This window comes from Leucopleurus acutus, assembly GCF_964270905.1.
Source record: "Leucopleurus acutus genome assembly, chromosome: X".
Taxonomy (NCBI): Eukaryota; Metazoa; Chordata; class Mammalia; order Artiodactyla; family Delphinidae; genus Leucopleurus; species Leucopleurus acutus.
The window spans coordinates 115,111,487-115,136,973 of record NC_139148.1 but is presented as its reverse complement, the minus strand read 5'-3'; the positions used below and the strand labels follow the sequence as shown (position 1 = coordinate 115,136,973).

The following is a 25,487-nucleotide window of genomic DNA, read 5'->3' as shown; positions in this document are numbered from 1 at the left end:
TTTTTTCTTCCTCTGGCTTCTTAGAAGATTTTCTCTTTGCCTTTGGTTTTCTACAGTTTGAATATGATATGCCTAAGAGTAGATATTTTGGTATTCAACCTGCTTGTTGTTTTCTGAGCTTCTTGGACCTGTGGATGTTATCTATCATGAATTTTGTGAAATTTTGGGCATCATTCTCTCAGATATTTCTTTTGCTCTCTTCTCTCTCTTTTCTCTTTCTGGAATTGCAATTACACATATTATACACCTTTTGAATTTGTCCCACAGTTCTTGGATACTCTTTTCTGTGTTTTGTTTGTTTGTTTGTTCTTTTTTTTTTAATCTTCCTATTGTGGTTTGAGAAGTTTCTACTGATATTTCTTTAAGATCACTGGTTCTTACCTTGTTTGTTTCAAGTATGCTGATAAGCGCATGAAAAGCATACTTCATTTCTGTTTGTGTTTTTGATTGCTAGCATTTCCTTTCGATATTTCTTAGCATTTCTATCTCTGTATTTACAGTATCCATATGTTCTTGTATATTGTCCACTTATTCCATTAGGGTCCTTTATATATTAATAATAGTTATTTTAAATTCCCTGTCTGATATTTCCAAAATCTGTGCCATATCTGAGTGTGGTTATGATAATTGCTTTGTTTCTTCAGACTGTTCTTTTGCCTTTTTTCATGGCTTGTAATTGTTTGTTAAAAGCAGAATATGATATATTGGGTAATAGGAGCTGAAGTAGTTAGACGTTTAGTGTGAAGTTTTATGTTAATGTGGCTATTTATTGTTTGCTGTATCTATAGATGCTGGAGGCTTTAGTTTCCTCTAGTGTCTTTGTTTATTTTTTTTCTCACCTCTTTTTGGTGGGTTTCTCTAAGAACTCCTTCTTAAACAGGATCTGTGTCTTTCTGGTGGAAAGGTATGGGGGTAGTGAAAGTGGCCTATAATATTACGATTAATCAGTCTGTTAGTAGACTTAAGTCCATGAGCTGTAACCCTCATAAGTTTTTCTCGGCCTTTTTTTCTTTCCCTTTAGGTGTTACAGGAAGGCTAGAAGGGACTGGAGTTGTCTAATTGCCCCTCTTCTAGGTATATTAGGCTTTGGTAAAGTTGTGTCCATTGGAGAACAGGCATTTGTTATGGAGAATGCTCATGGTGTATTTCTAAATTATTACTTTCCCCCTACCCCTGCCAGAAAAAACAGGGAGATTTTTCTTAGATCTTAACCATGAGAACTTTGTGTGTTTTCTTGAGGTAAATCCCATGGGAATGTGGGGGACCCGTAAAACTGAGGACCCAGGAATTTTCAACTCTCAGGCTAGTTCACATTCAGCCTCTATCAGTTTGTCAGAACTACCGTTTAAGGGTTTAGACTAGTTTATAGCTTCAGTGGCGTCTGCTGCAGGTGTCTGAGATCCAGCAGATCTCAGCTGTGATTCTCTGTATTTGCCTCTCTTTCCAGATTTCAGGGTAGCAGTTTGCCCTGTGACCTTAATTCCCTGACGGGTCTAAGAAGAATCATTGATTTTCAGTTGGTTCAGCTATTATCTTGTTGTTGAGAATGGGAATGATAATTTCCAAGCTCTTTACATGTTGTAGCCAAGACCAGAAGTCTCCCAATGTCCAGTTTTCAAGGCTGGAGCATGTTGTGGAATTAGCAAGGGTATTGGTGTTAGAGTGACCTACACTTAAATTCAGTCTGTGGCATTTAACTAGAGATATTATCTTGTATGAGTCGCTTAACCTGTCTGAGCCTCAGTTTCCTCACCAAATAAAAATAAATCCAAATACATATGTTTATGTTAAATTTAAATGAGAGGACATATGTGAGCAAGTTCATTACAGATCCTGGCATATACTTTGCAGGTATCACATAAATGTCAGTTTTCTTCTTCCATTAAGGTACCTGTGCTTGAAAGCAAAGACTGGAGTCCAACCCATTGTGTGGCATTTATCCTAGGAATTTAAAAAGTTCTTATAAAGTATTTGCCATTCTTACAATGCTGGAAAAACTACGTTGAAAAAAGTAACCTGCCTTTATCAGGACTGGTTTATTCTTAAGGGCTTGAAGGGAACTCGGTGGTTCATTTATTTCTGTCTTCCAACTACAAGTAGACTCTCCTTTTAAAAAAAAATCCAGTCTTTTACTGAAAAGGCCCATGAAAACACATTTCTTTATGTCTAGGTCTGGGTAAAGAAACATCAGCACCAAGTACTAAGGACAGTCATTTTGCTACGGTTATAGGATATATGTCCTGGGTTGGGATGGGGGAGAACTTACTGAACCATTTAAAGAGAGGTGATAGCCTGATTGCACACTTTACATATCAAAGCATGTTGGAGAGTTGTGTCCCTTTTTGAGCACCATAATTTAAGAAGGAAGTTGATAACAGTAGAGTGTGTCCAAATAGAGGTGACCAGAATAGTGATGGGGGCAACAATAAATCTAGAAACCTTGCTATATTTGGATGTGTATTAATTTATTAGATCTATTTATCTGTATCATATATCTTTCTATATATTGTTAAAAATAGACTATTTTCTGTTTGGTGCCAAATTTTTCGTAACATCTCTGATTTTACATTGTTCCGACTTTTCCTGGATATAATGCTTGACTTTTTCCCAGGAAAGAGACAGAGGAAAACCTTCCCTAGCTTAAGCGTACATTATTATCTGACCAAAAAAAAAAAAAAAAAATCAATCGACTGAACTTCCTGGCCCATTCTAGCCCTTGGCTTCATTTCATGAAACCTCAAGTTGCCAACCTCAAGCTGAGCGTCACTTTTCACCTAGTGTTGGTTCCTATAAATCCCCAAGGAGCCTTTGCTTGAGCGGTTATGGTTTGGTCTGTTGTCCCATGATACAGAAGTAAGGGGGTTGGGCAAAACCCAGAGATGTGCTAAGTGGATTCTGAGCTGTGAAAGTTGGAGCAGGAAGCACATGTGAGCATATGAACCCCCAGCCCTTTCCCTCTGCAATATGTGTTGTTATTCTTTCTGGAGAAGAGTTCATGATCTTTTGTAATTTTCTTTTTCTATTGATCCAGCAGTGCTAGTAACAGAAACTTAAGAAAAAAGTTATGGCAGTACAGTCTATGGAATTTCACTGTCATATATCTTGCACATTAGAGAACAAATGCACTGTGCTAGAGATGAAATTTGCCTTGTAGAGACTTAATTTTAGGGTAGCTTAGATGATTGAGATCCACAGGGTAGCATCTCAGCAGCAGTCTTTCTTCTCTGAATTCGTGCTGTCCCAAGACAAAGGTGAAAGTGTAACTCTGCTTTGTTGGTCTTTGGGCTGCAATTTCTTCCAGTACATTTCCATTTGGAGAGGAGAAGCCAATGGGAAAATAATGAGCCTAAAAATGAACTTGACTTTCAAAGATTTTTGAGGATGTGTGTGTTGGCTATAGGGCTGAGGGCAACTAGAGTGAAACCGTTGCCGGGAGACACTAGTCTGAGTTGACTGCTTCTACTTTGCACTTGTGTGACCCTGGGAAAGTGCTTAAATTTGAATATATTTGTCATTTGAAAATATAATTTGAAATATATATGTCATTTGAAATATAATTTGTGTGCTTAAGAATCTACGTGCACATCAGGGTTTGGACTGCATGTTCAGAAAGGAAAATTGATTTATAGGAACAAACAGCTGCAGGAGTAGAGGCAATGCCAGAAGTAAACATGAGTCAGTTATTTAAGGCAAATGGGACCTTAATCACCACAGCAATAGAGAAATCTCAAAGTCAATTACACACTGGATTTTCATGCTTTAATTTGTGGGCATTTCTTTATCTCGTATTTTACAGAGGCCTTTGAAATCGTTGTTCGCCATGCCAAGAACTACACCAATGCCATGTTCAAGAACAACTACCCAAGCCTGACCCCACAAGCTTTTGAGTTTGTGGGTGAATTTTTCACTGATGTATCTCTCTACATCCTGGGTTCTGACATCAACGTGGATGACATGGTCAATGAATTGTTTGACAGCCTGTTTCCAGTCATCTATACCCAGCTAATGAACCCAGGCCTGCCGGAGTCCACCTTAGACATCAATGAATGCCTCCGAGGGGCAAGGCGTGACCTGAAAGTATTTGGGAATTTCCCCAAGCTTATTATGACCCAGGTTTCCAAGTCACTGCAAGTCACTAGGATCTTCCTCCAGGCCCTGAATCTCGGAATTGAAGTGATCAACACAACTGATCACCTGAAGTTCAGTAAGGACTGTGGCCGAATGCTCACCAGGATGTGGTACTGCTCTTACTGCCAGGGACTGATGATGGTTAAGCCGTGTGGTGGCTACTGCAATGTGGTTATGCAAGGCTGTATGGCAGGTGTGGTGGAGATTGACAAGTACTGGAGAGAATACATTCTGTCTCTGGAAGAACTGGTGAATGGCATGTACAGAATCTATGACATGGAGAATGTACTGCTTGGTCTCTTTTCTACGATCCATGATTCCATCCAGTATGTCCAGAAGAATGGAGGAAAACTGACCACCACTGTGAGTACCATTCTACAGTTTTCAGAGGAATTGGATTCTACTGGGGGTAGGGCAGCCTGGCCAGTAGCAGGTGCTGATGGAGAGAAGTGAGAAAAAAAGTGGGCAGGGATGATAGAGGGACTGAATGACCTCACAAAGCTAGGCAGCACATTAAGTCCACAGGTTATGGAGTCCTAATGCCTGACTTTGAATTTTAGCTTCACCCACTTTCTTGCTGTGGGACCTTGGGTGAATCATTTTATCTGTATGAGTCTCATATTGCTGATTCATAAAATAGGGATAGAAAGAATATCTTCTTCATAGGGAATAACGCGTTAAAGCACTTAGCATGTGCCTGGTACATGGTAATTCTTCAGTAATTATTAGCTATTATTACCACTGTTGTTGGTTATCACAACCTTCATGACAACCCTGTGAGGTAGGAGCTGTTATCTCCATTTTGTAAATGAGGAAACTGAAGCTCAGTGATTCAGAAGTTGATCAGGTCTCCCTTTAATTAGGTTATCGCCACTTTCTTTGATTCTGATCTCACTCTTGTGCTCTTAATCATATATATCATATTACTATTTTGAGTAGTGACTTTATTTTTTAAATTTATTTTATCGAAGTACAGTTGTTTACAATGTTGTGTTAGTTTCTGGTATACAGCAAAGTGATTCAGTTGTACATATGTATAATAGTTTGCATCTGCTAATCCCAAACTCCCAATCCTTCCCTCGCCCTTGGCAACCACAAGTCTGTTCTCTATGTCTGTGAGTCTGTTTCTCTTTCGTAAATAAGTTCATTTGTGTCATATTTTAGGTTCCACATATAAGTGATATCATATGGCATTTGTCTTTCTCTGTCTGACTTAACTAGTATGATAATCTCTAGGTCCATCCATGTTGCTGCGAATGGCATTATTTCATTCTTCTTTTCGGCTGAGTCATATTCCATTGTATGTATATACCACATCTTCTTTATCCATTCATCTGCTGATGGACATTTAGGTTGTTTCCGTGTCTTGCTTATTATAAATAGTGCTGCCATGAACATAGGGGTGCATGTATCTTTTTGAGTTATAGTTTTTTTCCGGATGTATGCCCAGGATTGAGATTGCTGGGTCATATGGTAGCTCTACTTTTAGTTTTTGTAAGGAACCTCCATACTGTTTTCCATAGTGGCTGCACCAACTTACATTCCCAACAACAGTGTAGGGGGGTTCCCTTTTCTCCACACTCTCTTTGGCGTTTGTTATTTGTAGAGTTTTTAATGCATGGTCATTCTGACTGGTGTGAGGTGCTACCTCGTTGTAGTTTTGAGTTGCATTTTGAGTAGTGACTTTAAACATAGGAGACCCAGCTAGACCCCACTAACTAAACCTACACAAGAACACAGGTGAGGCAAAACGTTCATGTTTTCCAACAGTTGTTTTTGCAGCCTTGATTTATACCAGTGTAAGGCTGATAGGATCTTTGATGGGGGTGGGACAGTTTTGTGAGGCAGAAGCTTGATTGGTTTCAGTCAGACAATGTTAGTTACGTTGTACCTGCTAAGCTAGCGTGCACACATTCAGAACCACAGAATGCACACACTTTTCAATACAGAGCAGAACATACAGCCAAGAGCTACCAGCCAGATCTCACTAAGGTGATGGTGACTGATTCCTGAACGTTCCCAGCTTTGTAGAAGGACGTGGCAGAATAGTATAATACACTACCCTTGTTGAGCTCCTACCACATTTGAGGTGCTCTGCTGGCCAGTGTACGTAATATTATTTCTTAGTAATCCATGGGATAGGTCCTAATATAATATTATCCCCATTTTACACAGGAGTAAATGAAGCTTAGAGGGCTTAAATATGTTGCCCAAACGTCAAAGGTAGTTAAATAGAGGTGGCGGAGCTGGGATTCCAACCCTGGCTTGTTACCTTGCGCGATTCGTGCTCTTATCTTCTATAGCGTTGCAACTACTGTGTACTCCAAACCATTGCTTACCCAGAATGTGGAGGGCAGATTGGGCCATTTAGCCCTGTCTTTAAACTCTGGAAATACAAAACGATAGGGGTAACTGGTTTCTTTGGTGAATTAAACTAGAAAGGAGGACAAAAATGATGCAACCCACAGGATGGCTACTTACGGAACTGCTCTAATTGCCCCATTCACAATGTTAGCTGTTTAAAACACATTGCTGAGAAAATATTTTATAGTAAAATGAACAGAAATGTCCTAACGATAGTGTTCTTCAGTGGCTAATTATTCCTTTGATTGCTTTCTAATTGAAGGCCAGATTCTAGGGCCTTATACAAAAGTAAATCTCGGGCTTCCCTGGTGGCACAGTGGTTGAGAGTCCGCCTGCCGATGCAGGGGACACAGGTTCGTGCTCCGGTCTGGGAAGATCCCACATGCCATGGATCGGCTGGGCCCGTGAGCCATGGCCACTGAGCCTGCGCGTCCAGAGCCTGTGCTCCGCAAGGGGAGAGGCCACAACAGTGAGAGGCCCCCGTACCACACACACACACACACACACACACACACACACACACACACACACACAAAAGTAAATCTCACAGAACTAGAAAAAAGGAAAGTCAGTGCATTCATATGTTCATTCACCTGAAATTGATTGAGGGCCCACTATGTGTCAGACACAAAGCCAGAGTGCCAGGGGTGTGGAAATGCCTTCAATAAGAGGAAAAATAAGGAGATAACATTAAAGACAGGGTATGGGAGTGTTTAAAGTTTGCCTCTGATATTGGTCACTTGACAGCAATGTCTTGAAAACATGTATTCTCCTCTGGTGCTTTTAAACACAGAAAAATAGGGTGGGGAGCTGGTAAGGGATTAAGTCCACTATTTTGATCAGGCTCTAGACATGAAGGTTTGTTTAGTAAACATTTATTAAGCATCTGCTCTGTTCGTGGCACTTTGCCAGGTACTGGGTACTCGGTTACCCAAGACATAGTTCTTAAGTCTTTAAAACGTCAGTTTAGCTTCATTGACAGACAGACATGTAACTGAATAAATTTCACCACAGTGAACATCTCACTATAATGTGAATGTTAGAAAGGCCATAAGAAATTAGTCTAGTCCCACTGATTTACAAATGAAGTAAAAGTTCAGGGAGTCTTGCCCAAAGTTATATAATTAGTGCAAGAGCCAGAAGTAGAGTCCAAGGTCTTCTGCTGCGACAATCTAGCACTCTTCCCACCACGCCCCCTCCCAGACTTTCGCTCTAAAAGCTCCATAAGGATTTTGCAAAGACATCTTGAACTTAAATTGAATAGCTATTTTGGGATGCCAAACCTGCTATATTTTAGGTGCACATGTGCCCGTTTGTGTGTGTGCACACGCACACACACACAGGGAGTACATTTCACGTCATTATCATTCAGGAAGAAAGGCCTTGGCTGTCAAGAGGCGCTCAGCGATGCAGTCCCTTTCTGTTTTGGCCATTAAGGGCCTGACTGCTCCCAGCTCCCAGCTCCCAGCTCCCAGCTCCCAGCTCCCAGCTCCCAGCTCCCAGCTGGTGATGAAAGTGTGAAGCCTGCCTTCCCCGGGGAATGCCTAAACTAGAACAGAAAGCATATGTAAACTCTGCCTTGTTACTGTTTTATGATCGCCAGCTCTAAGTAATATATACCAAATGGTGTGGGTGGGGAATCATTGGCCAGGTGTGATCCAGCTATACTCTGTATGGGCCAGAAGGGGGCTGGGCCATCTATGGGGGCTGAGGGGAAGTGAGGGCTGGGTGGACTGCAGAACTCTATTCCTGCTAACAAAACCACAGAATGCCCCAAAGCCAAAGCTGATTGAAAACTAAAGCATTAATGAGATTCTGCTGTAGCACCTTCACCTTCCTGTTGTGATAAAGTGTAAGAGCCTGCCAGTTAGTCCTGCTTGAGGTTAAGTTGTGGGGAGAGACCTCTTCGAAACTAGGCTCTTCCAGAGCTCTGTTTGGGACAGCCTTTTTAGCTAGCTATAAGCCATGCCATGAGGTCTGCCATGCAGGGACTTTGCTCAGCTCTTTTGGTGGCTACCATCTACCCCAGATCATAAAGGACATTTTGGTCTTATCTAAATGAGTGGGGCACTCTTAATTTTTCTTTCAGATACTTTTTTTTTACATCTTTATTCGAGTATAATAGCTTTACAATGGTGTGTTAGTTTCTGCTTTACAACAAAGTGAATCAGTTACACATAAACACATGTTCCCATATCTCTTCCCTCCTGCATCTCCCTCCCTCCCATCCTCCCTATCCCACCCCTCTAGGTGGTCACAAAGCACTGAGCTGATCTCCCTGTGCTATGTGGCTGCTTCCCACTAGCTATCTATTTTACATTTGGTAGGGTATACATGTCCATGCCACTCTCTCACTTTGTCCCAGCTTACCCTTCCCCCTCCCCATATCCTCAAGTCCATTCTCTAGTAGGTCTGCATCTTTATTCCCGTCTTGCCCCTAGGTTCTTCATGACATTTTTTTTCTTAGATTCCATACATATGTCTTAGCATACGGTATTTGTCTTTCTCTTTCTGACTTACTTCACTCTGTATGACAGACTCTAGGTCCATCCACCTCATTACAAATAGCTCAATTTCATTTCTTTTTATGGCTAATATTCCATTGTATATATGTGCCACATCTTCATCCATTCATCCGATGATGGACACTTATGGCCTATTAGTGTTTTAGTTTTCCACAAGATGGTCTTCAGTTCTTCAGGCTACCAAGTGAAGGCGTGCAAGCAAAGGTTAGGGTGCTCCTGGAGGTGGTAAGCATGTAGTTCTCATACTTGGCTCATCACCACAATCATCTAGGGAACTTGTTAAACAGATTCCTGGAGCCTCCCCCCTCCCCCCGAGGATTCTGATACCGTAGGTCTGTGGAGAGGCCAGAGAATTTGTCACTTACAGAGTACTCCATTTGATTCTGATACTTCCTTGGAAGCAACTCCAGCCACCTTGTTTAGTAGACAAGGTAAGACCCAGAGGTTAAAAGTGAATGACAGTTAATGGCAAAGCTGTGACCGTGGACTCTTCATCTGTCAGATGGGGTTGATATGTGGGGATTCAGTGAAATGATAGGTTCAAAGTACCTGGCAGAGTTCGAGGCACATGGCAGGTACTCACTAAGCCCCAGTGCAGTACTCTCTCTACAGCAGTTTTCTAAGTGCCAAATAGATAATGAGATTTTCTTAAACTTGTTTTTAAGTGCCAAGATGTTTAATGTTATTTTAATCCAAAGGCGTGAATAAAAATAGCAAGTATGTGAAAATGTGTGTGTGTATGAGTGTGTGTGTGTGTGTGTGTGAGTGTGAGAGAGCGAGCGAGAGAGGAGAGGGGAGAGGAAGGGAAAGAAAGAAAATTTTTACTGAAAAGTTCAAGAAAGTATTAATTATGGGACTGTAAATAGATCCATCTTGATTCTTCATCTACATTTGTGAACTAGGTTAAGCATCATGGCCCCAAGTGAGTACTGAGTAGGTCTTTAGTAGTATTTGGGGGACTTCCCTGGTGGCTCAGTGGTTGAGAATCCACCTGCCAAGGCAGGGGACACGGGTTTGAGCCCTGGTCCAGGAAGATCCCACATGCCGCAGAGCAACTAAGCCCATGTGCCACAACTACTGAGCCTGCACACCACAACTACTGAAGCCTGCATGCCTAGAACCCGTGCTCTGCAACAAGAGAAACCACCACAATGAGAAGCCCACGCGCTGCAATGAAGAGTAGCCCCCTTCTCGCTGCAACTAGAGAAAGCCCATGCGCAGCAAAGAAGACCCAATGCAGCCAAAAAGTAAATAAATAAAATAAATAAATTTATTTTAAAAGAATAGTATTTGGGTATCATATGGGTAGTATCTGAGGGTATCATTGTTAAATTTATCAGCATGTTATTGAATTCCATATCTTACACCTTGAGACAAATACAAATATGTACAGTTTTCAATACATATACTTTCAACATTGTCGTTACACCACACAAATTGTTGAATGCTACAACCTTCTTTTTAAAATGCAATTATTCTTATTCTGAAATCACTTTGATTGTAATTACTATACCCCTATATGTGGATTATATGCATAGCCATTGTACATTTCAGATCCATTGATTAAGTGAGTAATAATCAGCATATTGGATGTTTATTGCTTTTCCAGAAAGTTTCCCAAAACTTTCTGTGATTTCATTTATTTTCTTTACAATCCCCCCCCAAAGTAATTGCTCACATATCCTTGCGTGGCTGTTTGCACTTTCATGTTTCCATTTGTACTCGTGTTCTTTATTGATTCATCTCAGAACTTCACGGCATTAGTGCTTCCTCTCCCATAATTTCATTATCTTGACTTGTCGTAGGCTTCATTGAATGTTGTGCAAAATTGCAACCTTTTCTACCTTCACTGTTTCTCCCTTTCTTTTCTCATTGTGATATTCATTTTAGCACTATCTGAAACAGGATTCATTTCAGGGAACATTTAGTGAGCATCTAATTGTGGAACCACTGATAGACACCAGGGGCACAAGAAGTGGCTGGAAAGATGACCCTAACTGTTGCTGTCCTCAGGGATCACTTGGCCAGTAGGTAGCGGAGCTAGGATTCAAAGCTGGATCTGTCTGACCCCAAAGCTCATGCTTTTCATAATTAGTCCATATTGCTCTTTCAAAGAGTTCCACTCTCTTTTCACCGGAATCTTCATTCCTTGAACATAGGCTAAGTGGGTCTTTATTATCTTACTTAATATCCTGTACTACTCTCTACTGTTTTTCCAGCTTCACAATCAGTTTTTGAGTTCATTCTCCCTCCTTGGAGACTTTTGCTATAGTATTTCCCAATGAAGTACTAAAAAGCATGAGATTTTTCGTCTTCATGACACTTAAAGGCACAGAGTAGTTTCTAGGGGAAGAAGGAATGTTTATGTAGGTGATGGAAGACCCAGTCACACAGTAAAATGACTTTGCCTAGAATCTCTGTGCACCGTGCCAGTGGTGAGGTATAGATTTTCTTCCAGTTGCAATGCTTGTAATCTGCCTGTTGGACCAACAGATAGTTTTTAATGCATTTGCCTTTGATTCTGGACCTTAGTACGTCCGGGTCTCCATTATGGAGTTTCCTTAGTAGTAACATTGCCTACTAAGAACCTAACATATTCTTTTTTTTTTAACATCTTTATTGGAGTATAATTGCTTTACAATGGTGTGTTAGTTTCTGCTTTATAACAAAGTGAATCAGTTATACATATACATATGTCCCCATATCTCTTCCCTCTTGCATCTCCCTCCCTCCCCGCCTCCCTTTCCCACCCCTCTAGGTGGTCACAAAGCACCGAGCTGATCTCCCTGTGCCATGTGGCTGCTTCCCACTAGCTGTCTATTTTACATTTGTTAGTGTATATATGTCCATGCCTCTCTCTCACTTTGTCCCAGCTTACCCTTCCCCCTCCCCGTATCCTCAAGTCCATTCTCTAGTAGGTCTGTGTCTTTATTCCTGTCTTGCCCCTAGGTGCTTCATGACCTTTTTTTTTTTTTCCTTAGATTCCATATATATGTGTTAGCATACGGTATTTGTCTTTCTCTTTCTGACTGACTTCACTCTGTATGACAGACTCTAGGTCCATCCACCTCACTACAAATAACTCAATTTCGTTTCTTTTTATGGCTGAGGAATATTCCACTGTATATATGTGCCACATCTTCTTTAGCCATTCATCCGATGATGGACACTTAGGTTGCTTCCATCTCCTGGCTATTGTAAATAGAGCTGCAATGAACCTTTTGGTACATGACTCTTTTTGAATTATGGTTTTCTCAGGGTATATGCCCAGTAGTGGGATTGCTGGGCCGTATGGTAGTTCTATTTGTAGTTTTTTAAGGAAGCTCCATACTGTTCTCCATAGTGGCTACATCCATTTCCTTTGGTAGAATTTCTGAAGATACCTTCAGTGAAATCAATATTTATTTATGTGTGCTAGGAAGCTCTGGGGAAGATTCTCTGTTGATCCTCAATAATAATTCACTCTATCAAATTCTTATATTTTGCTGTCTTTGTGAGTGACTGTAACTCATCAGAACTTCCAAGATTAGCCCTGCCTTCCTCTCTGCTTTGGAAGGCTGTGGTTATTTCTCAGGTGTCAGAATGTCAGTGTTTTTCTCCTCATGCTATCACTTTGGACTTTCATTTTTTAGTCTCCTATAGAGATAGATACCTTGTCTGAATTCTTACAAGCTGTTTTCAGTACCAAGTGATTTCAAAGTGATAAAAACAAGTAAATGGCTAACTACCTAATTACTGTCTGCAGGTCAGCATCTGGAACTGTGGTAGGCAACTTTATTTGCATGAGGTCCATTTCTGGAAAGACAAAAATGTTTACAGGCTGCCATCTTTTTTTTCGTTGACAAAAAAAAAATAACTTTAGTGATTCCCATGGGGAAAATATATAGTTTTAAAACATAGATTACCTACTTAATGATGAGAATACAAATGAAAAAATTGGCGTCACTTTCAGGCACTAAATGTTAAGTTTAGGACAGGTTTCAAACAGTGGTCACACAAAGGAAGCTTTTTATCGTGCTTCATCCTGAAATTATGTATATTACGGGTCATATTAGGGAGTTAGATGGGCTCCTCATAAATCTGGAATTCCTTGCCTTTCCCTTGGCAAGAGTGTCAGCGTGATTATTCGTTGTGAATCTTTAGAAAGAAGTTTTTCCTCCTTTCTGTGGTCTCTGGAGTGATGTGGCAGGAAAATGTCCTCAAGAACTGTGAAACATCTGAGATTCTTACCCTAATTGCAAACCAACCAGTTACCTGGCCACAGTTTCATGGATGCTGGATAAAGACGGGAGATTCCTGGCTCAGAGATGCAGGCCAGTTTACTTCTCACAGCGATAGCAGTAGGCAGAGTATCAGCATTTGTGCCAGTTCCCCAAGCCCCAATTCCCACGGAGAAAGGCAAAGACGACCAGATGACTCCTCCACACACAGTGAGTTGCATTACAAGAGAGCAGCCTTGAGCTTAGGGAACTCACATCTTTTATAATAGGTAGTAAGAGTGCCCATTCTTTTCTCTGAAGGGCGACCCTATCACTGTCTTCCAAGACTATTCACTATCCAAAGATACTTGATGAAGACAGTCTGGGGGGTAAAGTGCCTCTGTTTATAAGACATGCAGAAACACAAGAGACCCACGGAAAATTGTCTGGCAACGTGTGATTTCCCCAACCTTGGATGGCTGCAAAAGCCTCGCAAGTTCATGATGCTTTTGGAGGATCAGGCAAGAAAGTAAGAAGTTAGTGAAAGACACTTAGCTCAGCCCTGACTGGTTGGTCGAAAGGCTGGGCTGTGTCCCACCTGTTGGAGGTGGGCTGTGTCCCACCTGTTGGAGGGTACCTGTTGGAGGTAGCAGAAAGATAGAACGGTGGCAGTTTTCTCAGCTCTTCAGAAAATACTTTAAAAAGTATAAAAGGGGCACTTGACTAGTTGCCTCTGGTTGGGAGTAAACTCTGCTACTTTGGGCCTCCAGCTACTACCTATTGCTCTCTCTTTTGGTCCCCAAGCTATGGTTTCCTTTCTTGCTTGTTCAGACTCTGGGGTTGGGAGTCTTGTATTGCTAAGTAGCTGGTCAGATAGTTTTCTGCTTTACTGCAATTCTAAGATGAAGCAAGTGATAAGCCCAGAGTAGTAAGCATCTGCTTATCCATGTCTGTTGGGAGTGTCGTGGAGGACTGATTTGTGCTCAGAGTATATTCAGAAAGGTTAGAAAGTCAGGAATATTCATCCAAGTGGGCAGAAGTCCAGGAAGGCCTTCCCCATGACCTGATATTCCGAGAATCCTTGTGCTCCCAAGACGAGAATGAAGAAGTCCAAAATGCCTTTCTAATGTTGAGCGGCCAGGGAATCAGAGCAGAGGGAAAGCAGCCTTCTATCTGGCGAGGGCAGAAAAGCCCCCGAATACTTGCTTTGTTTTTCATCGCAAAACCTAAAACGCCTCCGAAAACATGGAGTCATGTATACAGTGTGATTCCTCTGATTCCTTTCTACCCACTCGGAATAAGGTTACTCTTGGCAACTGTAGTGCTACATCCTTCACTCACGATAGCTCACTAACCTCTCAGGCCTCTCTGCATTTTGCTGTCTTGCTCAGGTCTCTGGCAGAAAATGTTTTCTACTTGGCCCGTTTCTTAAAAGGCAGTCCTAACCCTAACCCCACATTAAAACTTGAGCACGTATTTTGAACATCACACATGTTTGTTTTTGTATTTTAGTTTCTTTTTTCCCCCACATCTTTACTGGAGTATAATTGCTTTACAGTGTTGTGTTTCTGCTGAACAACAAAATGAATCAGCTATACGTATACATATATCCCCGTATCCTCTCCCTCTTGCATCTCCCTCCCACCCTCCCTATCCCACCCCTCTAGGTGGTCACAAAGCACCGAGCTGGTCTCCCTGCGCTATGCGGCTGCTTCCCACTAGCCATCCATTTTACATTTGGTAGTGTATGTATGTCCATGCTACTCTCTCACTTCATCCCAGCTCACAGAAGCATTTTTAAATGAAGTCACACTGTAGTACAGTAATTTCTTCCAGGGAGGGGGTCGTTAGAATATTTGCTGTAATGAAGAATTTCACAAAAGGCCAAGATGAGAGAATCTGGGGCAGATTTCTTCCAGCGTGTTACAGCCTTTGTAAGATAAAACACAAACTTTCATCATCACCAGCAGACAAAACTTTCTGAGTCCTGGTACTGGGTACTGTTCTAGGTCTCACTGTTTGCCATTCCTTTCCTTATTGGGGGGACTGTTAATAGGGTAGTACAAGTAACCTTTGTTTTGGTGAAGGTACAGACTTCTTAATGTCCTTTGAAAATGTCCCTTTGGGGACTGGGCTTCAAAATGCATCAGACTTCTCAAAAACAGTGCTGGAATGGGCATGAGGGATCTTACTGGGGAGATGAAAATGTTGCAAAACTGGTTTGTCACGATCATGGCACAACTTGGTCAACTTAGTAAAAACCATTAAATTGTACACTTGAAACGGGTGAATTGTATACATCCAAAAATATACCTCATTCCAATAAATTACTATATAAAATAAAACAAAAACAAATAAAAGTAGTACGGGAAGCTAGAAGGCAAAAAGAATGTCCCTTTGGGAAGAGCATACCAGCAAGGCTGCTTTCATATTTTATATGGGGGCATGGGAGGTGGGGAAGGGTTGATACTGACTTCTTATTACCCAAATTCAAATCCTCTCTGAAGAACATTCAGAAAGTGAATTAATTTTTCCTTTTTTCATTCCACTCAGAATGCCTAAAACAGATAAAGTAGGAGACGGAGTCATTATATTTGGCTGCTGTCTATTATCATTTACTGACTGAGAGTCTATCTGAGCCTTCTGCTTTTTGCAGATAATTAATTTTGTTCCTAAATGTGGGAAAGAGTGATTGTAATCAGTATGTTTGTACTTTCAGCCACAAATAGAGCCCATCACAGATATGCAGTACAAATAAACCTCATAAAATACGCAACCCAAGGACTGCTTGAAGTTAATGATGTGGTGTCTTTTCTTTTTCAAATAAAAAAATTATATGTATGATTTTTAAAAGTCGTTCTTGGTATTCTTGTAGAGTTAATAGATGGACCCTTCTTTTTCTAACTGAAGCCTATGCTGTGAATTATTTTTATCATGAAATCTCATGAAGTAGAGCTGAAGGAGAAATTGATGTGGCACGGAAATCACCTTGTCAGCATATACATATCTCTGAGTTCTGGGTGCAGGTTGCTCTTATGCTTCTAGAAAATTATGAATAATCAGATCTAAGTTCAAGGCTCAGGTTCATGAGATGAAACCCAAGAGCATAGTGTTTGTGAAGGAAGTCCTCTAAACTCTCTTAAAAGACTTTTGCCCTTTTTTTTCCAGCTGCCTGGCCTCCACCTCTGACTAACTTCTCTTCCAAGCCTATACCTGCTCCCTCCCCTTCAAAATTATACCTTGCTCAGTGTCTTGTTCATTCAGACCCTGCGTTCGGTTTAAAATGATGGTGTTTGATCATGGTTTAGTCATCACAGGAAGTCCATTTCTGCTTCTGCTAGGTCTCTAATATGTTCCCTCTCCTGAGGCAAACTCACTTCACTTAACAAAATTTTATATCACCAGAAAACTCTTCAAAAGGGTTATCAAGAATGGAGATCTCAGTCACAGTGACACAGTTGTAGGGGGAAATGTATGAGGGACCTTTCGGTGCTTTTGAAATCACCTGCTGTGCATCGTACAGTGGAAACAACATCAGTCCAGGAATCAGAATATTGACATAGGGTCTCTGCCTTGTGCTACCACAGGATAGTGGCCTTGGAAAAGCAACTTAATCTGTACAATGAGGAAGAGAATGACGATGAAAGTGATTATTTATTAAGCACTTGCTATGTGCCACACACAGTTCTAAGCCCTTTACATGGATTAACTCATTTAATGTTTCTGACAATCCGGATAAGGAAGGAAGAATTATCATTAGTACCATTTTCCAGGTTAAAGGGCTGAGGCAGAGAGACTTGGAAGTAGGTACCAGCTACAAGGCTACCTCAGCCGCTTTCTACCGCAGGGGCTTGAGGGTCATCTCTTGCCCAGGGCCACACCCGGCCTTAGAGTGTGTGAGTGGAGCCTGGCTCCCTCTGCAGTTGGACACAAGCCGACTTAGTTGGTAGAAATGAGGTAGAATGTGGAGCCAGGGAATTGCTAAGGCTCTTTCATTCCTGCCTGCTCTCTGTTATCATTCATCCTGTTTCCTATATGTGGCCTTGAGAGCAGCATGGAAACTTCCAGTAGACTTACCTTTTATTCTCCACTTTTCCATATTAATCCTAATGAGATTTTTCTAAATCTGTTTAGAGCTCAGGCTTCCCCTAGGATCAGGGTCTATTCCATTTACCTTTTTTTCAAAACAAATCTCTTTTTGTTAAGCTTAGGTTTAAAAGATACTTTAAAAGATATATGGCACTTAAGTTTTCCCCCTTTCAGATCAGAAATCCAAAGAACGCTGAAATACCAAGCTCTGTGGCTTTCTTACTATGCATAAAACCCTGTAACGATCTCTTTCCAAACAGGGAAAGGAGTTCCATAGTTAACTGAGTTTCTGATTTACTCAACTGTCCCATTCCCCTTAACAATTCTTTTTTAAAATTTTTAATTTATTTAATTTATTTTTGGCTGCGTTGGGTCTTCATTGCTGTGCGTGGGCTTTCTCTAGTTGTGGTGAGCGGGGGCTACTCTTCATTGCGGCGCGCGGGCTTCTCATTGCAGTGGCTTCTCTTGTTGCGGAGCACAGGCTCTAGGTGCACGGGCTTCAGCAGTTGTGGCACGCGGGCTCAGTAGTTGTGGCTCGCGGGCTCTAGAGCGCAGGCTCAGTAGTTGTGGCGCCCTGGCTTAGTTGCTCCGCGGCATGTGGGATCTTCCCGGACCAGGTCTCGAACCCGTGTCCCCTGCATTGGCAGGCAGATCCTTAACCACTTCGCCACCAGGGAAGCCCCCCTTAACAATTCTTAATGTAAAATGAATGGGTTTCTTGACTGTGGCAACCTTCTAGCAGATTGCTTTTAAAAAATTATGAACATTTTAAATTACCCTTGAACAGTCTCTTCACGAGTTTTCTAGACATAAAGTACTCTGGACAAAAGAGCAGGAAACTAAATTAGTGCCCTTACTCTGATTAAAAGTAAAGCAGTAATTGTGATAAATTGGCATAATCAAACTTGACAGATAGAAGCTATAGGATGCATGTTATATTTCCTTCCACTATGAAAAGGATACTAACAAGCCCCAGATCACAGAGGGTGAAAGAATACACACTGGTGGAAACGTTTCCCTGACACATCTGTGTTTATCAAGTTTTAAAGTCTGTTTCCTCCCCCACCATTTCTTCTGAATCTGTAATCCATTGATTTAAAAAAAAAATTAATGCATGACTCAAACTGCTCTGCTGTGAAAAGCCCCATTCAGAATTGTCTCAGCTCTGGTTATCATTGACCAAAGACTCTTCAAGATAGCAGGAATAATAAATTGCAGCATTCATTTTTAATAGCACCATAGAGATTTTGAAGAGCAAAACTTTCAAGATGGAAAGCCGAGTCGATACCCTGCCCAGGAATGGGTCAGCTTGGTATTGCAAGGAGCAGGGTAAGAAAAGGTTGTGTGATGTAGTAGAAGGAACATGGGCTTCAGGAGTTATGATGTGAATCTCTGCTCAATCATTCCTTATCTTAGTGACCGTGGGCATAGTGTATAATCTCCCTGAACCTTAGTTGTGTCATCTATAAAGTGGGGATGAAAACGCCAACCTCTTAGAACTACTATGAAAATTAGCAGTAATGCCTAGCATGTAGTAGCACTATAAAATCTGACACGTAACATGATAGATTCCATATGCTGTGGGACAAAGTGGCCTTATCTTCCTGTCTTCCCTCACATGGGGGTGTTCATCTTTGGGGTCCTCTCATTAGCAGCACCATCATTGATAAATATTTACTGGGCTCCTGTGACAAAAACCCTATGACGGAAGCTGGCAGCACAAATATCAGGAAGCTGTTTCAAGAGACAAAACCAGTTGGGTTGCAGCAGAATTTCTGGATTCTTTTCCTAACACTAGGATAGCTCTTTATGGTGAGGCTGCTTGTCCAGATACTCCACATATCTCCTGTGGACTTGAAGTTCCTACTAGTCTTTCCATTCAGAGCTTGGTGCATTTTTGAACAGGTTTATTCAGCCTGTATGGCTGCAGGCCTCTGCTTCCGTTTGCCCAGCTCTCGCCGCTAATAACCAGGACTATCAATCATGTTCCTCCAGATGTTCAGGTGAGTTGATTCCCAGCCAGGCAGACCAAGTTGAACATGGAAGCTTTCTAGCTGCTCAGACTGATCTTCACAGAAGACTCATGGATAAAGGGCAGTGTGATATATCTAGATTCCCAATGGGGATTTTTTGCTCGGGTTTAGTGCTGAAATCCTTGGGAGTAGAGGAGGATTCAAACTGTGTTTATGGCTCCTTTGTTTGGAGTATGTATTGTGCAGTATAATGCTAAATTGCTTTTGCTGGGTACCACTGTTAAATGATGATTAAATTTAGGTTGGTATAAAAATGAATAGATATCGATTACATATTTTGGGGATGATTTAATGATATCCTCTTGTTTTAGATATTATCCATTTATGAAATCCCTAAATTTTCTTGTCCGTTCTTATCCATCCTACCTACTCAGAGTCTCTTCCCCCACTTTGTAATAAATGGCAACTACCTTTCTGATTTGGGGGATTTGGGTTATCAGTATTTCTTTTGATGTAGGGAAAGGAAGAAAACAGTAGGGGAGGAAGTGAAGGGAGTTTTAGGAGAGTAAAAGGAACCTGGGAAGTGAATCAAACCATTTGAAAATGATTTTTTCTTGGCACACATCATCTACAGTATTTACTTAATATAATCATTGTCCCACTCATGGTAGCACAAGACAAATAAGTCACAAATTCTAGATTTAAAAAAAGTGCAAAAAAATTTTAAAAAACACACAAAAAATTAAAATAAAATTTAAAAAGTACAGTATGTATCAACTATGACTTACCTGCCATTTCTTAAATCAAGCATCAGTTTTAGGGTGTGAGACCACCATTCTCTTCTCACCTCTAGTATACAATGTCTTACCCAGGGTAGGGGTTTAATTTTTCTCTTAAATCAAGCTAAAGGGGAATGGAGTCCCTCCTTGGGGTAGTGAGGAGCCATCAAAAGTATAGACAGCATGAATCGCTACCCACAAAATCAGAAGTGTAAGAAACAGTGCATTTTAATTTTTTTGTTTTTGCTTTAAAAAAAAAGACTATTTTAGAGCACTTTTAGGTTCACAGGAAAATTGAGCAGAAAGTACCGAGATTTCCCATATACCTCCTGCTCCCCCAACACCCACAAGCCCCCCCCCACTATCAACATCCTGCACCAGAGTGGTACATCTGTTATAATAGATGCGCCTACATTGATACGTATCATCGTCACCCAAAGTCCATCCTTTATATCAGGGTTCACTCTTGGTGTTATACATTCTGTTCGTTTTGATAACTGTATAGTGCCACGTAGCTACCATTGCAGCATCATACACAATAGTTTCACTGTGTAAAAATCCTCGTGCATGCCTATTTATCCCTCCCTCCTGCCCCACCCCCGCTCCAAACTTCTAGCAACCACTGTTATTTTTACTGTCTCCATAGTTTTGCCTTTTTCAGAATGTCATATGTTTGGAATCATACAGCATGTAGCCTTTTCAGATTGTCTTCTTTCACTCAGTAATATGCATTTCAAGTTGTTGCATATCGTTTCATGGCTTGAGAGCTCATTTCATTTTAGTGCTAAATAATAGCTCATTGTCTGGAGCATCTTTTATTTTTAAATCAGTTTAATTTCCAGTCGAAATCCTTGTTCCCACTGGGTTAGTGGTAAACTCCACATCATTACTTCTCTTTAAAAAAAGCTTTATTGAGATGTAATTCATATAGAATACGTTTACCAATTTACCCATTTAAAGTGTACAATTCAGTGGGTTTTAGTATATTCATGGAGTTGTGCGACCATCACCAAAAGTCAATATTAGAACAGTTTTATCTCTCCAAAAAAAACTCTGTACCAATTAGTTGTCATTCCCCATTCTCCCTCCCCACACCCCCATCCCAGGCCCCACCCCTGGAAACCGCTGTTCTACTTTCTGTCTCTATGGATTTACTTGTTGTAGACATTTCATATCAATGGAATCATACAATCTATGGCCTTTTATGTCTGGCTTCTTTCACTTAACATAATGTTTTCAAGGTTCATCCATATTGTAGCAGGTTTCACTATTTCTTCCCTTTTTATGCTTCAATAATACTCCATTGTATAAATATACCACATTTTGTTTATCTGTTAGCAGTTGATGGACACTTGAGTTGGTTCCACTTCTTGGCTATTATACATAGCGCTGCTGTGAACCTTCATGCATGAGTCTTTGTGTGGATATATGTTTTCCTTTCTCTTGGGAATATACTTAGGAGTAGAATTTCAGGTCATATAGTAACGCTATGTTTAACCTTTTGGGGAACTGCCAAACTGTTTTCCAAAGCAACTGAGTCATTTTGCTTTCCCTCCAGCAATGTGTGAGTGTTCTAATTTCTCCATGTCCTCACCAACAGTTACTCCCATGCTGTGGGATATCTTTTCCCTTTCCTAATAATATCCTTTAAGACATAAGAGCTTATAATTTTGATGAAGTCCAGTTTATCTATTTTTGTGTGTTTGGCATATCTAAGTAATCATTGCCTAATCCAAAGTGATGAAGATTTACACCTATGGTTTCTTCTAAGAATTTTATAGATTTGCTCTTACATATAGGTCTGTGATCCATTTTGAGTTAATTTTCTGTATTCGGTGTGAGTAGGGGTATAGCTTCATTCTTTGGCATGTGGATATCCAGTTGTCCCAGCTCCATTTGTTGAAAACACTATTTTTTCCCATTGAATGGTCTTGTCACCTTTGTCAAAAGTCAATTGACCATAAATGTATGGGTTGAACCTCCAGTGCCATGTTGAACAGAAATGGCAAGAATGGACATCTCTCTCTTTTTATTAATCTTAAGAGAAAAAGCCTTCAGTCTTTCCCCATTAAGTATAGTGTTAGCTGTGAGTTTTTCATAAATGCCCTTTATTAGGTTGAGGAAGTTCCCTTGTATTCCTAGTTTATTTGTTGTTTTTATTATCAAGGCCTATTGGTTTTTATCAAATTCCTCTTCTGCATCTAATGTGTATGTGTCTTTTATTCTATTAATATAATAATTATAATATAGTGATAATAATAATAATTACACTAATTACTAGATGTTAAACCACCCTTGCATTCCTGGGACAAATCTCACTTGGTTATGATGTATGATCCTTTTCATTTATTGCTGGATTCTGTTTGCTAGTATTTTGTTGAGGATTTTGGTATTTATCTTCATAAGCAATGTTGGTCTGTAGTTTTCTTGTAGTCTTTGTCTGGTTTTGGTATTAGGGTAATACTAGCCTCATAGAATGAGTTGAGATGTGTTCCCTCCTCTTCTGTTTTTTTGAAGAGTTTTATAAGGATTGGCATTAATTATTCTTTCAAAGTTCAGAAGAATTTGCCAGTAAGGCCATCTGGTCCGGGGCTTTTCTTTGTGGGAAGATTCACATTGCTAATTCAGTGTCTTTATTTTTTATGTTTCTTCAGATTTTCTATTTCTTCTTGAGTCAGTTTTGCTAGTTTTGTCATTGTAGGAATTTGTCCATTTCATCTATGTTGTGTAACTTGCTGACATACACTTTCTCTTAGTAATCCCTTAAAACCCATTTTATTTATGTAAGGCTGGTAGTAATATCCCCTCTTTCATTCCTGATATAGTAATTTGGCTCTTTTTTCTCTTCGTCAGCCTAACTAAAGGTTTATCCATATTGTTGATTGTTTTCCACAGAACCAGCTTTTGACTTTTTTGATTTCTCTCTGTTGTTTTTCTATCCTTGTTTTCATTAATTTGTGATCTAATTTACTACTTTCTTCCTTCTCTTCTGACTGATGTGTCTAATGCATTTATATTCAGTGTAATTACTGATGTGGTAGGATTTACATTTGCCATTTTACTCTTTGTTTCCTACATGTCTCATGTATTTTTGGTCCTCTATTCCTCCTTTGCTGCTTTCTTTGCCATTAAGTGAATATTTTCTAGTGTAACATTTTTGTTCCTTTAAAGATTTTTTTCCACTTTTTTTTGTTATTTTCTTAGCAGTTGCTCTAGGACTTACAGAACACAACTTAATTTTTCAGAATCTACTTCAGAATTATACTAACTTAATTCTAGTGAGATACAGATATATTACTCCTTTGGTTTTCCTCAATACCCTGTCCACTCTGGTGGCCAAATAATTGTCTACTTGTTTTTCTAGAGTTTGAAAATGATCTGTTATGCTGGAAAAGTCCCTCTCGTAGTTCTTTTCTACTATCAGTTCTGCCAACTAATTCCGAGTCTTGTTTTGCAGCATCCACTTCTTTTGTGCTCAATCTTCATGGAATTCTAATTTTCCTCTCTCCCTACAATTCAATATATTTTGTACTTAATTTTGGTGCCATTGTATCTCAATGTGATGGCCAGGTTAGTACTGCTCAATAGAAATATAATGCAAGCCACATAAGTAATTTTATATTTTCTAAAAGCCACAATAAAAAGTAAGAAGAAATAGGTGAAATTAATATTTTTATTGAGCCTAATTATGCCCCCAAATTAGCATTTTGGCATGTAGTCAGCATTTTAAAAATAGTTAGTGAGATATTTTACGTTCGTTTTTCATCTCAACTTGGACTAGTCACATTTCATGTGCTCAGTGGTCACACAATACAGATTGGACAGTGTAGTTCCAACCTCCCCTCTGGGAAGGAATGTAGTTGGCAATGCCAATCCCACCCCAGGAAGGCCACTTTCTACAAGTACAACTAACTGCCCTTCTAGCTGCCCCGCTGAGAAGTGCTCACAAGCTCAGAAGAAAGTGTGTGGTCTCTCTGACATACAACTGCTCGTCCAGAGCACACTTGCAGGCAATCGAAAACGAATTTGTGGGAACTAGTTAATATTTTGGTTAATGATAACAGTTTTTTTATGTCTGTAGAAAATAAAGGGTAGAAATTAAAAAGCCTTTTCAGGTTTGCTATGTGAACTCTTAACACTAACACGCTGGGGTAGATCACCTGCAAAGGACTGAACCAGGCCCAAGCAAGGTGAAGGCTGCTCAGGGACTGGACAAATTTGAGCCATTGCAGGTGCCATTTTGGGTCCAGGCCCTCCAGAGACCTCTCCCTCCTGAAGAGTGTATTTTTTCTTTTTTTTTTGGCTGAAGTTTAGGAGGTGTTGAGATGAGTAGGACCATCTGTACATCTGCCTCAATCTCTCCCCATTTTGTCTGATTAGGATGATTAAAGGTTTCTTGTCACTTGAATATCGCTTATTCTTAACTTACCTTTGCTTTTTAAGGAAGAGGTACCACTTGCTCTCCCAGTTAATTCTTAAATTTTCTTAGTCACTCAGTTTGAGGCCTACCCTGTTTGCTTAAGGTTTGGGGACAGTCCAGATGAACTGATTTAGGCCTCTGACTTTTTGTAAGGCTATGCATGTTCTCTCTGGCTTTGGCAGTAAGTGGCTTAGGATCATGTTCCCTTTTTGCTAATTCCATCAGTCTGCCATTCAGGCTCTTTGCCTGGGTGCTGCTTTCTTCTTACCCATATTCTGTGATCAGGTCCCTGGGCTCGTGTTTTCTAGATCCTTATCTGGATCCTTGAAACTTGTGGCCTGAGTCTAGGATCTAAATTACCTGCCTGTTTCTCCTTGCCTTTCTTCACTCCCATCTCTTTTTTTTTTTTTTTTTTTTTTTTTTTTTGCAGTACGCGGGCCTCTCACTGTTGTGGCCTCTCCCGTTGCGGAGCACAGGCTCCGGACGCGCAGGCTCAGCGGCCATGGCTCACGGGCCCAGCCGCTCCGCGGCACGTGGGATCTTCCCGGACCGGGGCACGAACCCGCGTCCCCTGCATCGGCAGGCAGACTCCCAACCACTGCGCCACTAGGGAAGCGCCACTCCCATCTCTCAATACAGCATCTAGATTTCCTTGCTTAGAGTACTAGCCAGAAACCCCACCCCAGCCAACCCTCCTGGGCCTGGCCTTGGATTTCAAAGTGACAGCAGAAGAGGAAGAAAGAAAGAAACACTCCTTGAATGCAACTTTCAAGGCAGTACACAACTTTCAAGAAGTAGAGAGTGAAGACATCTATATGCGGAGCTTTACTCTGCAAAATTAAAGAGCCTATCTGATAAAAAAGGGAAGAAACCTATCAGCCCAGCAGCTAGAAAGCGTTAACGTAGGGAAGACATTTCCTTGTTTTATCTTTCAAGCCAGAATGGGGAGATTTATCTTTCAAGCCAGAATGGGGAATGGAATGTGGCAGACAAATCAACAAGACAGAAAA

At 40.7% G+C, this 25,487-nt stretch overlaps 1 protein-coding gene across 1 annotated transcript in view; it reads left to right on the top strand.

The window, feature by feature from the left end:
- The window catches only part of GPC3 (glypican 3), a 445,929-nt gene that overhangs the window by 221,014 nt on the left and 199,428 nt on the right, over positions 1-25,487 (top strand). Inside the window, exon 3 of the mRNA XM_082865357.1 lies at positions 3,797-4,491. Coding sequence (XP_082721483.1) covers positions 3,797-4,491 — 695 coding nt within the window. The remainder of the gene's footprint in view (positions 1-3,796; positions 4,492-25,487) is intronic.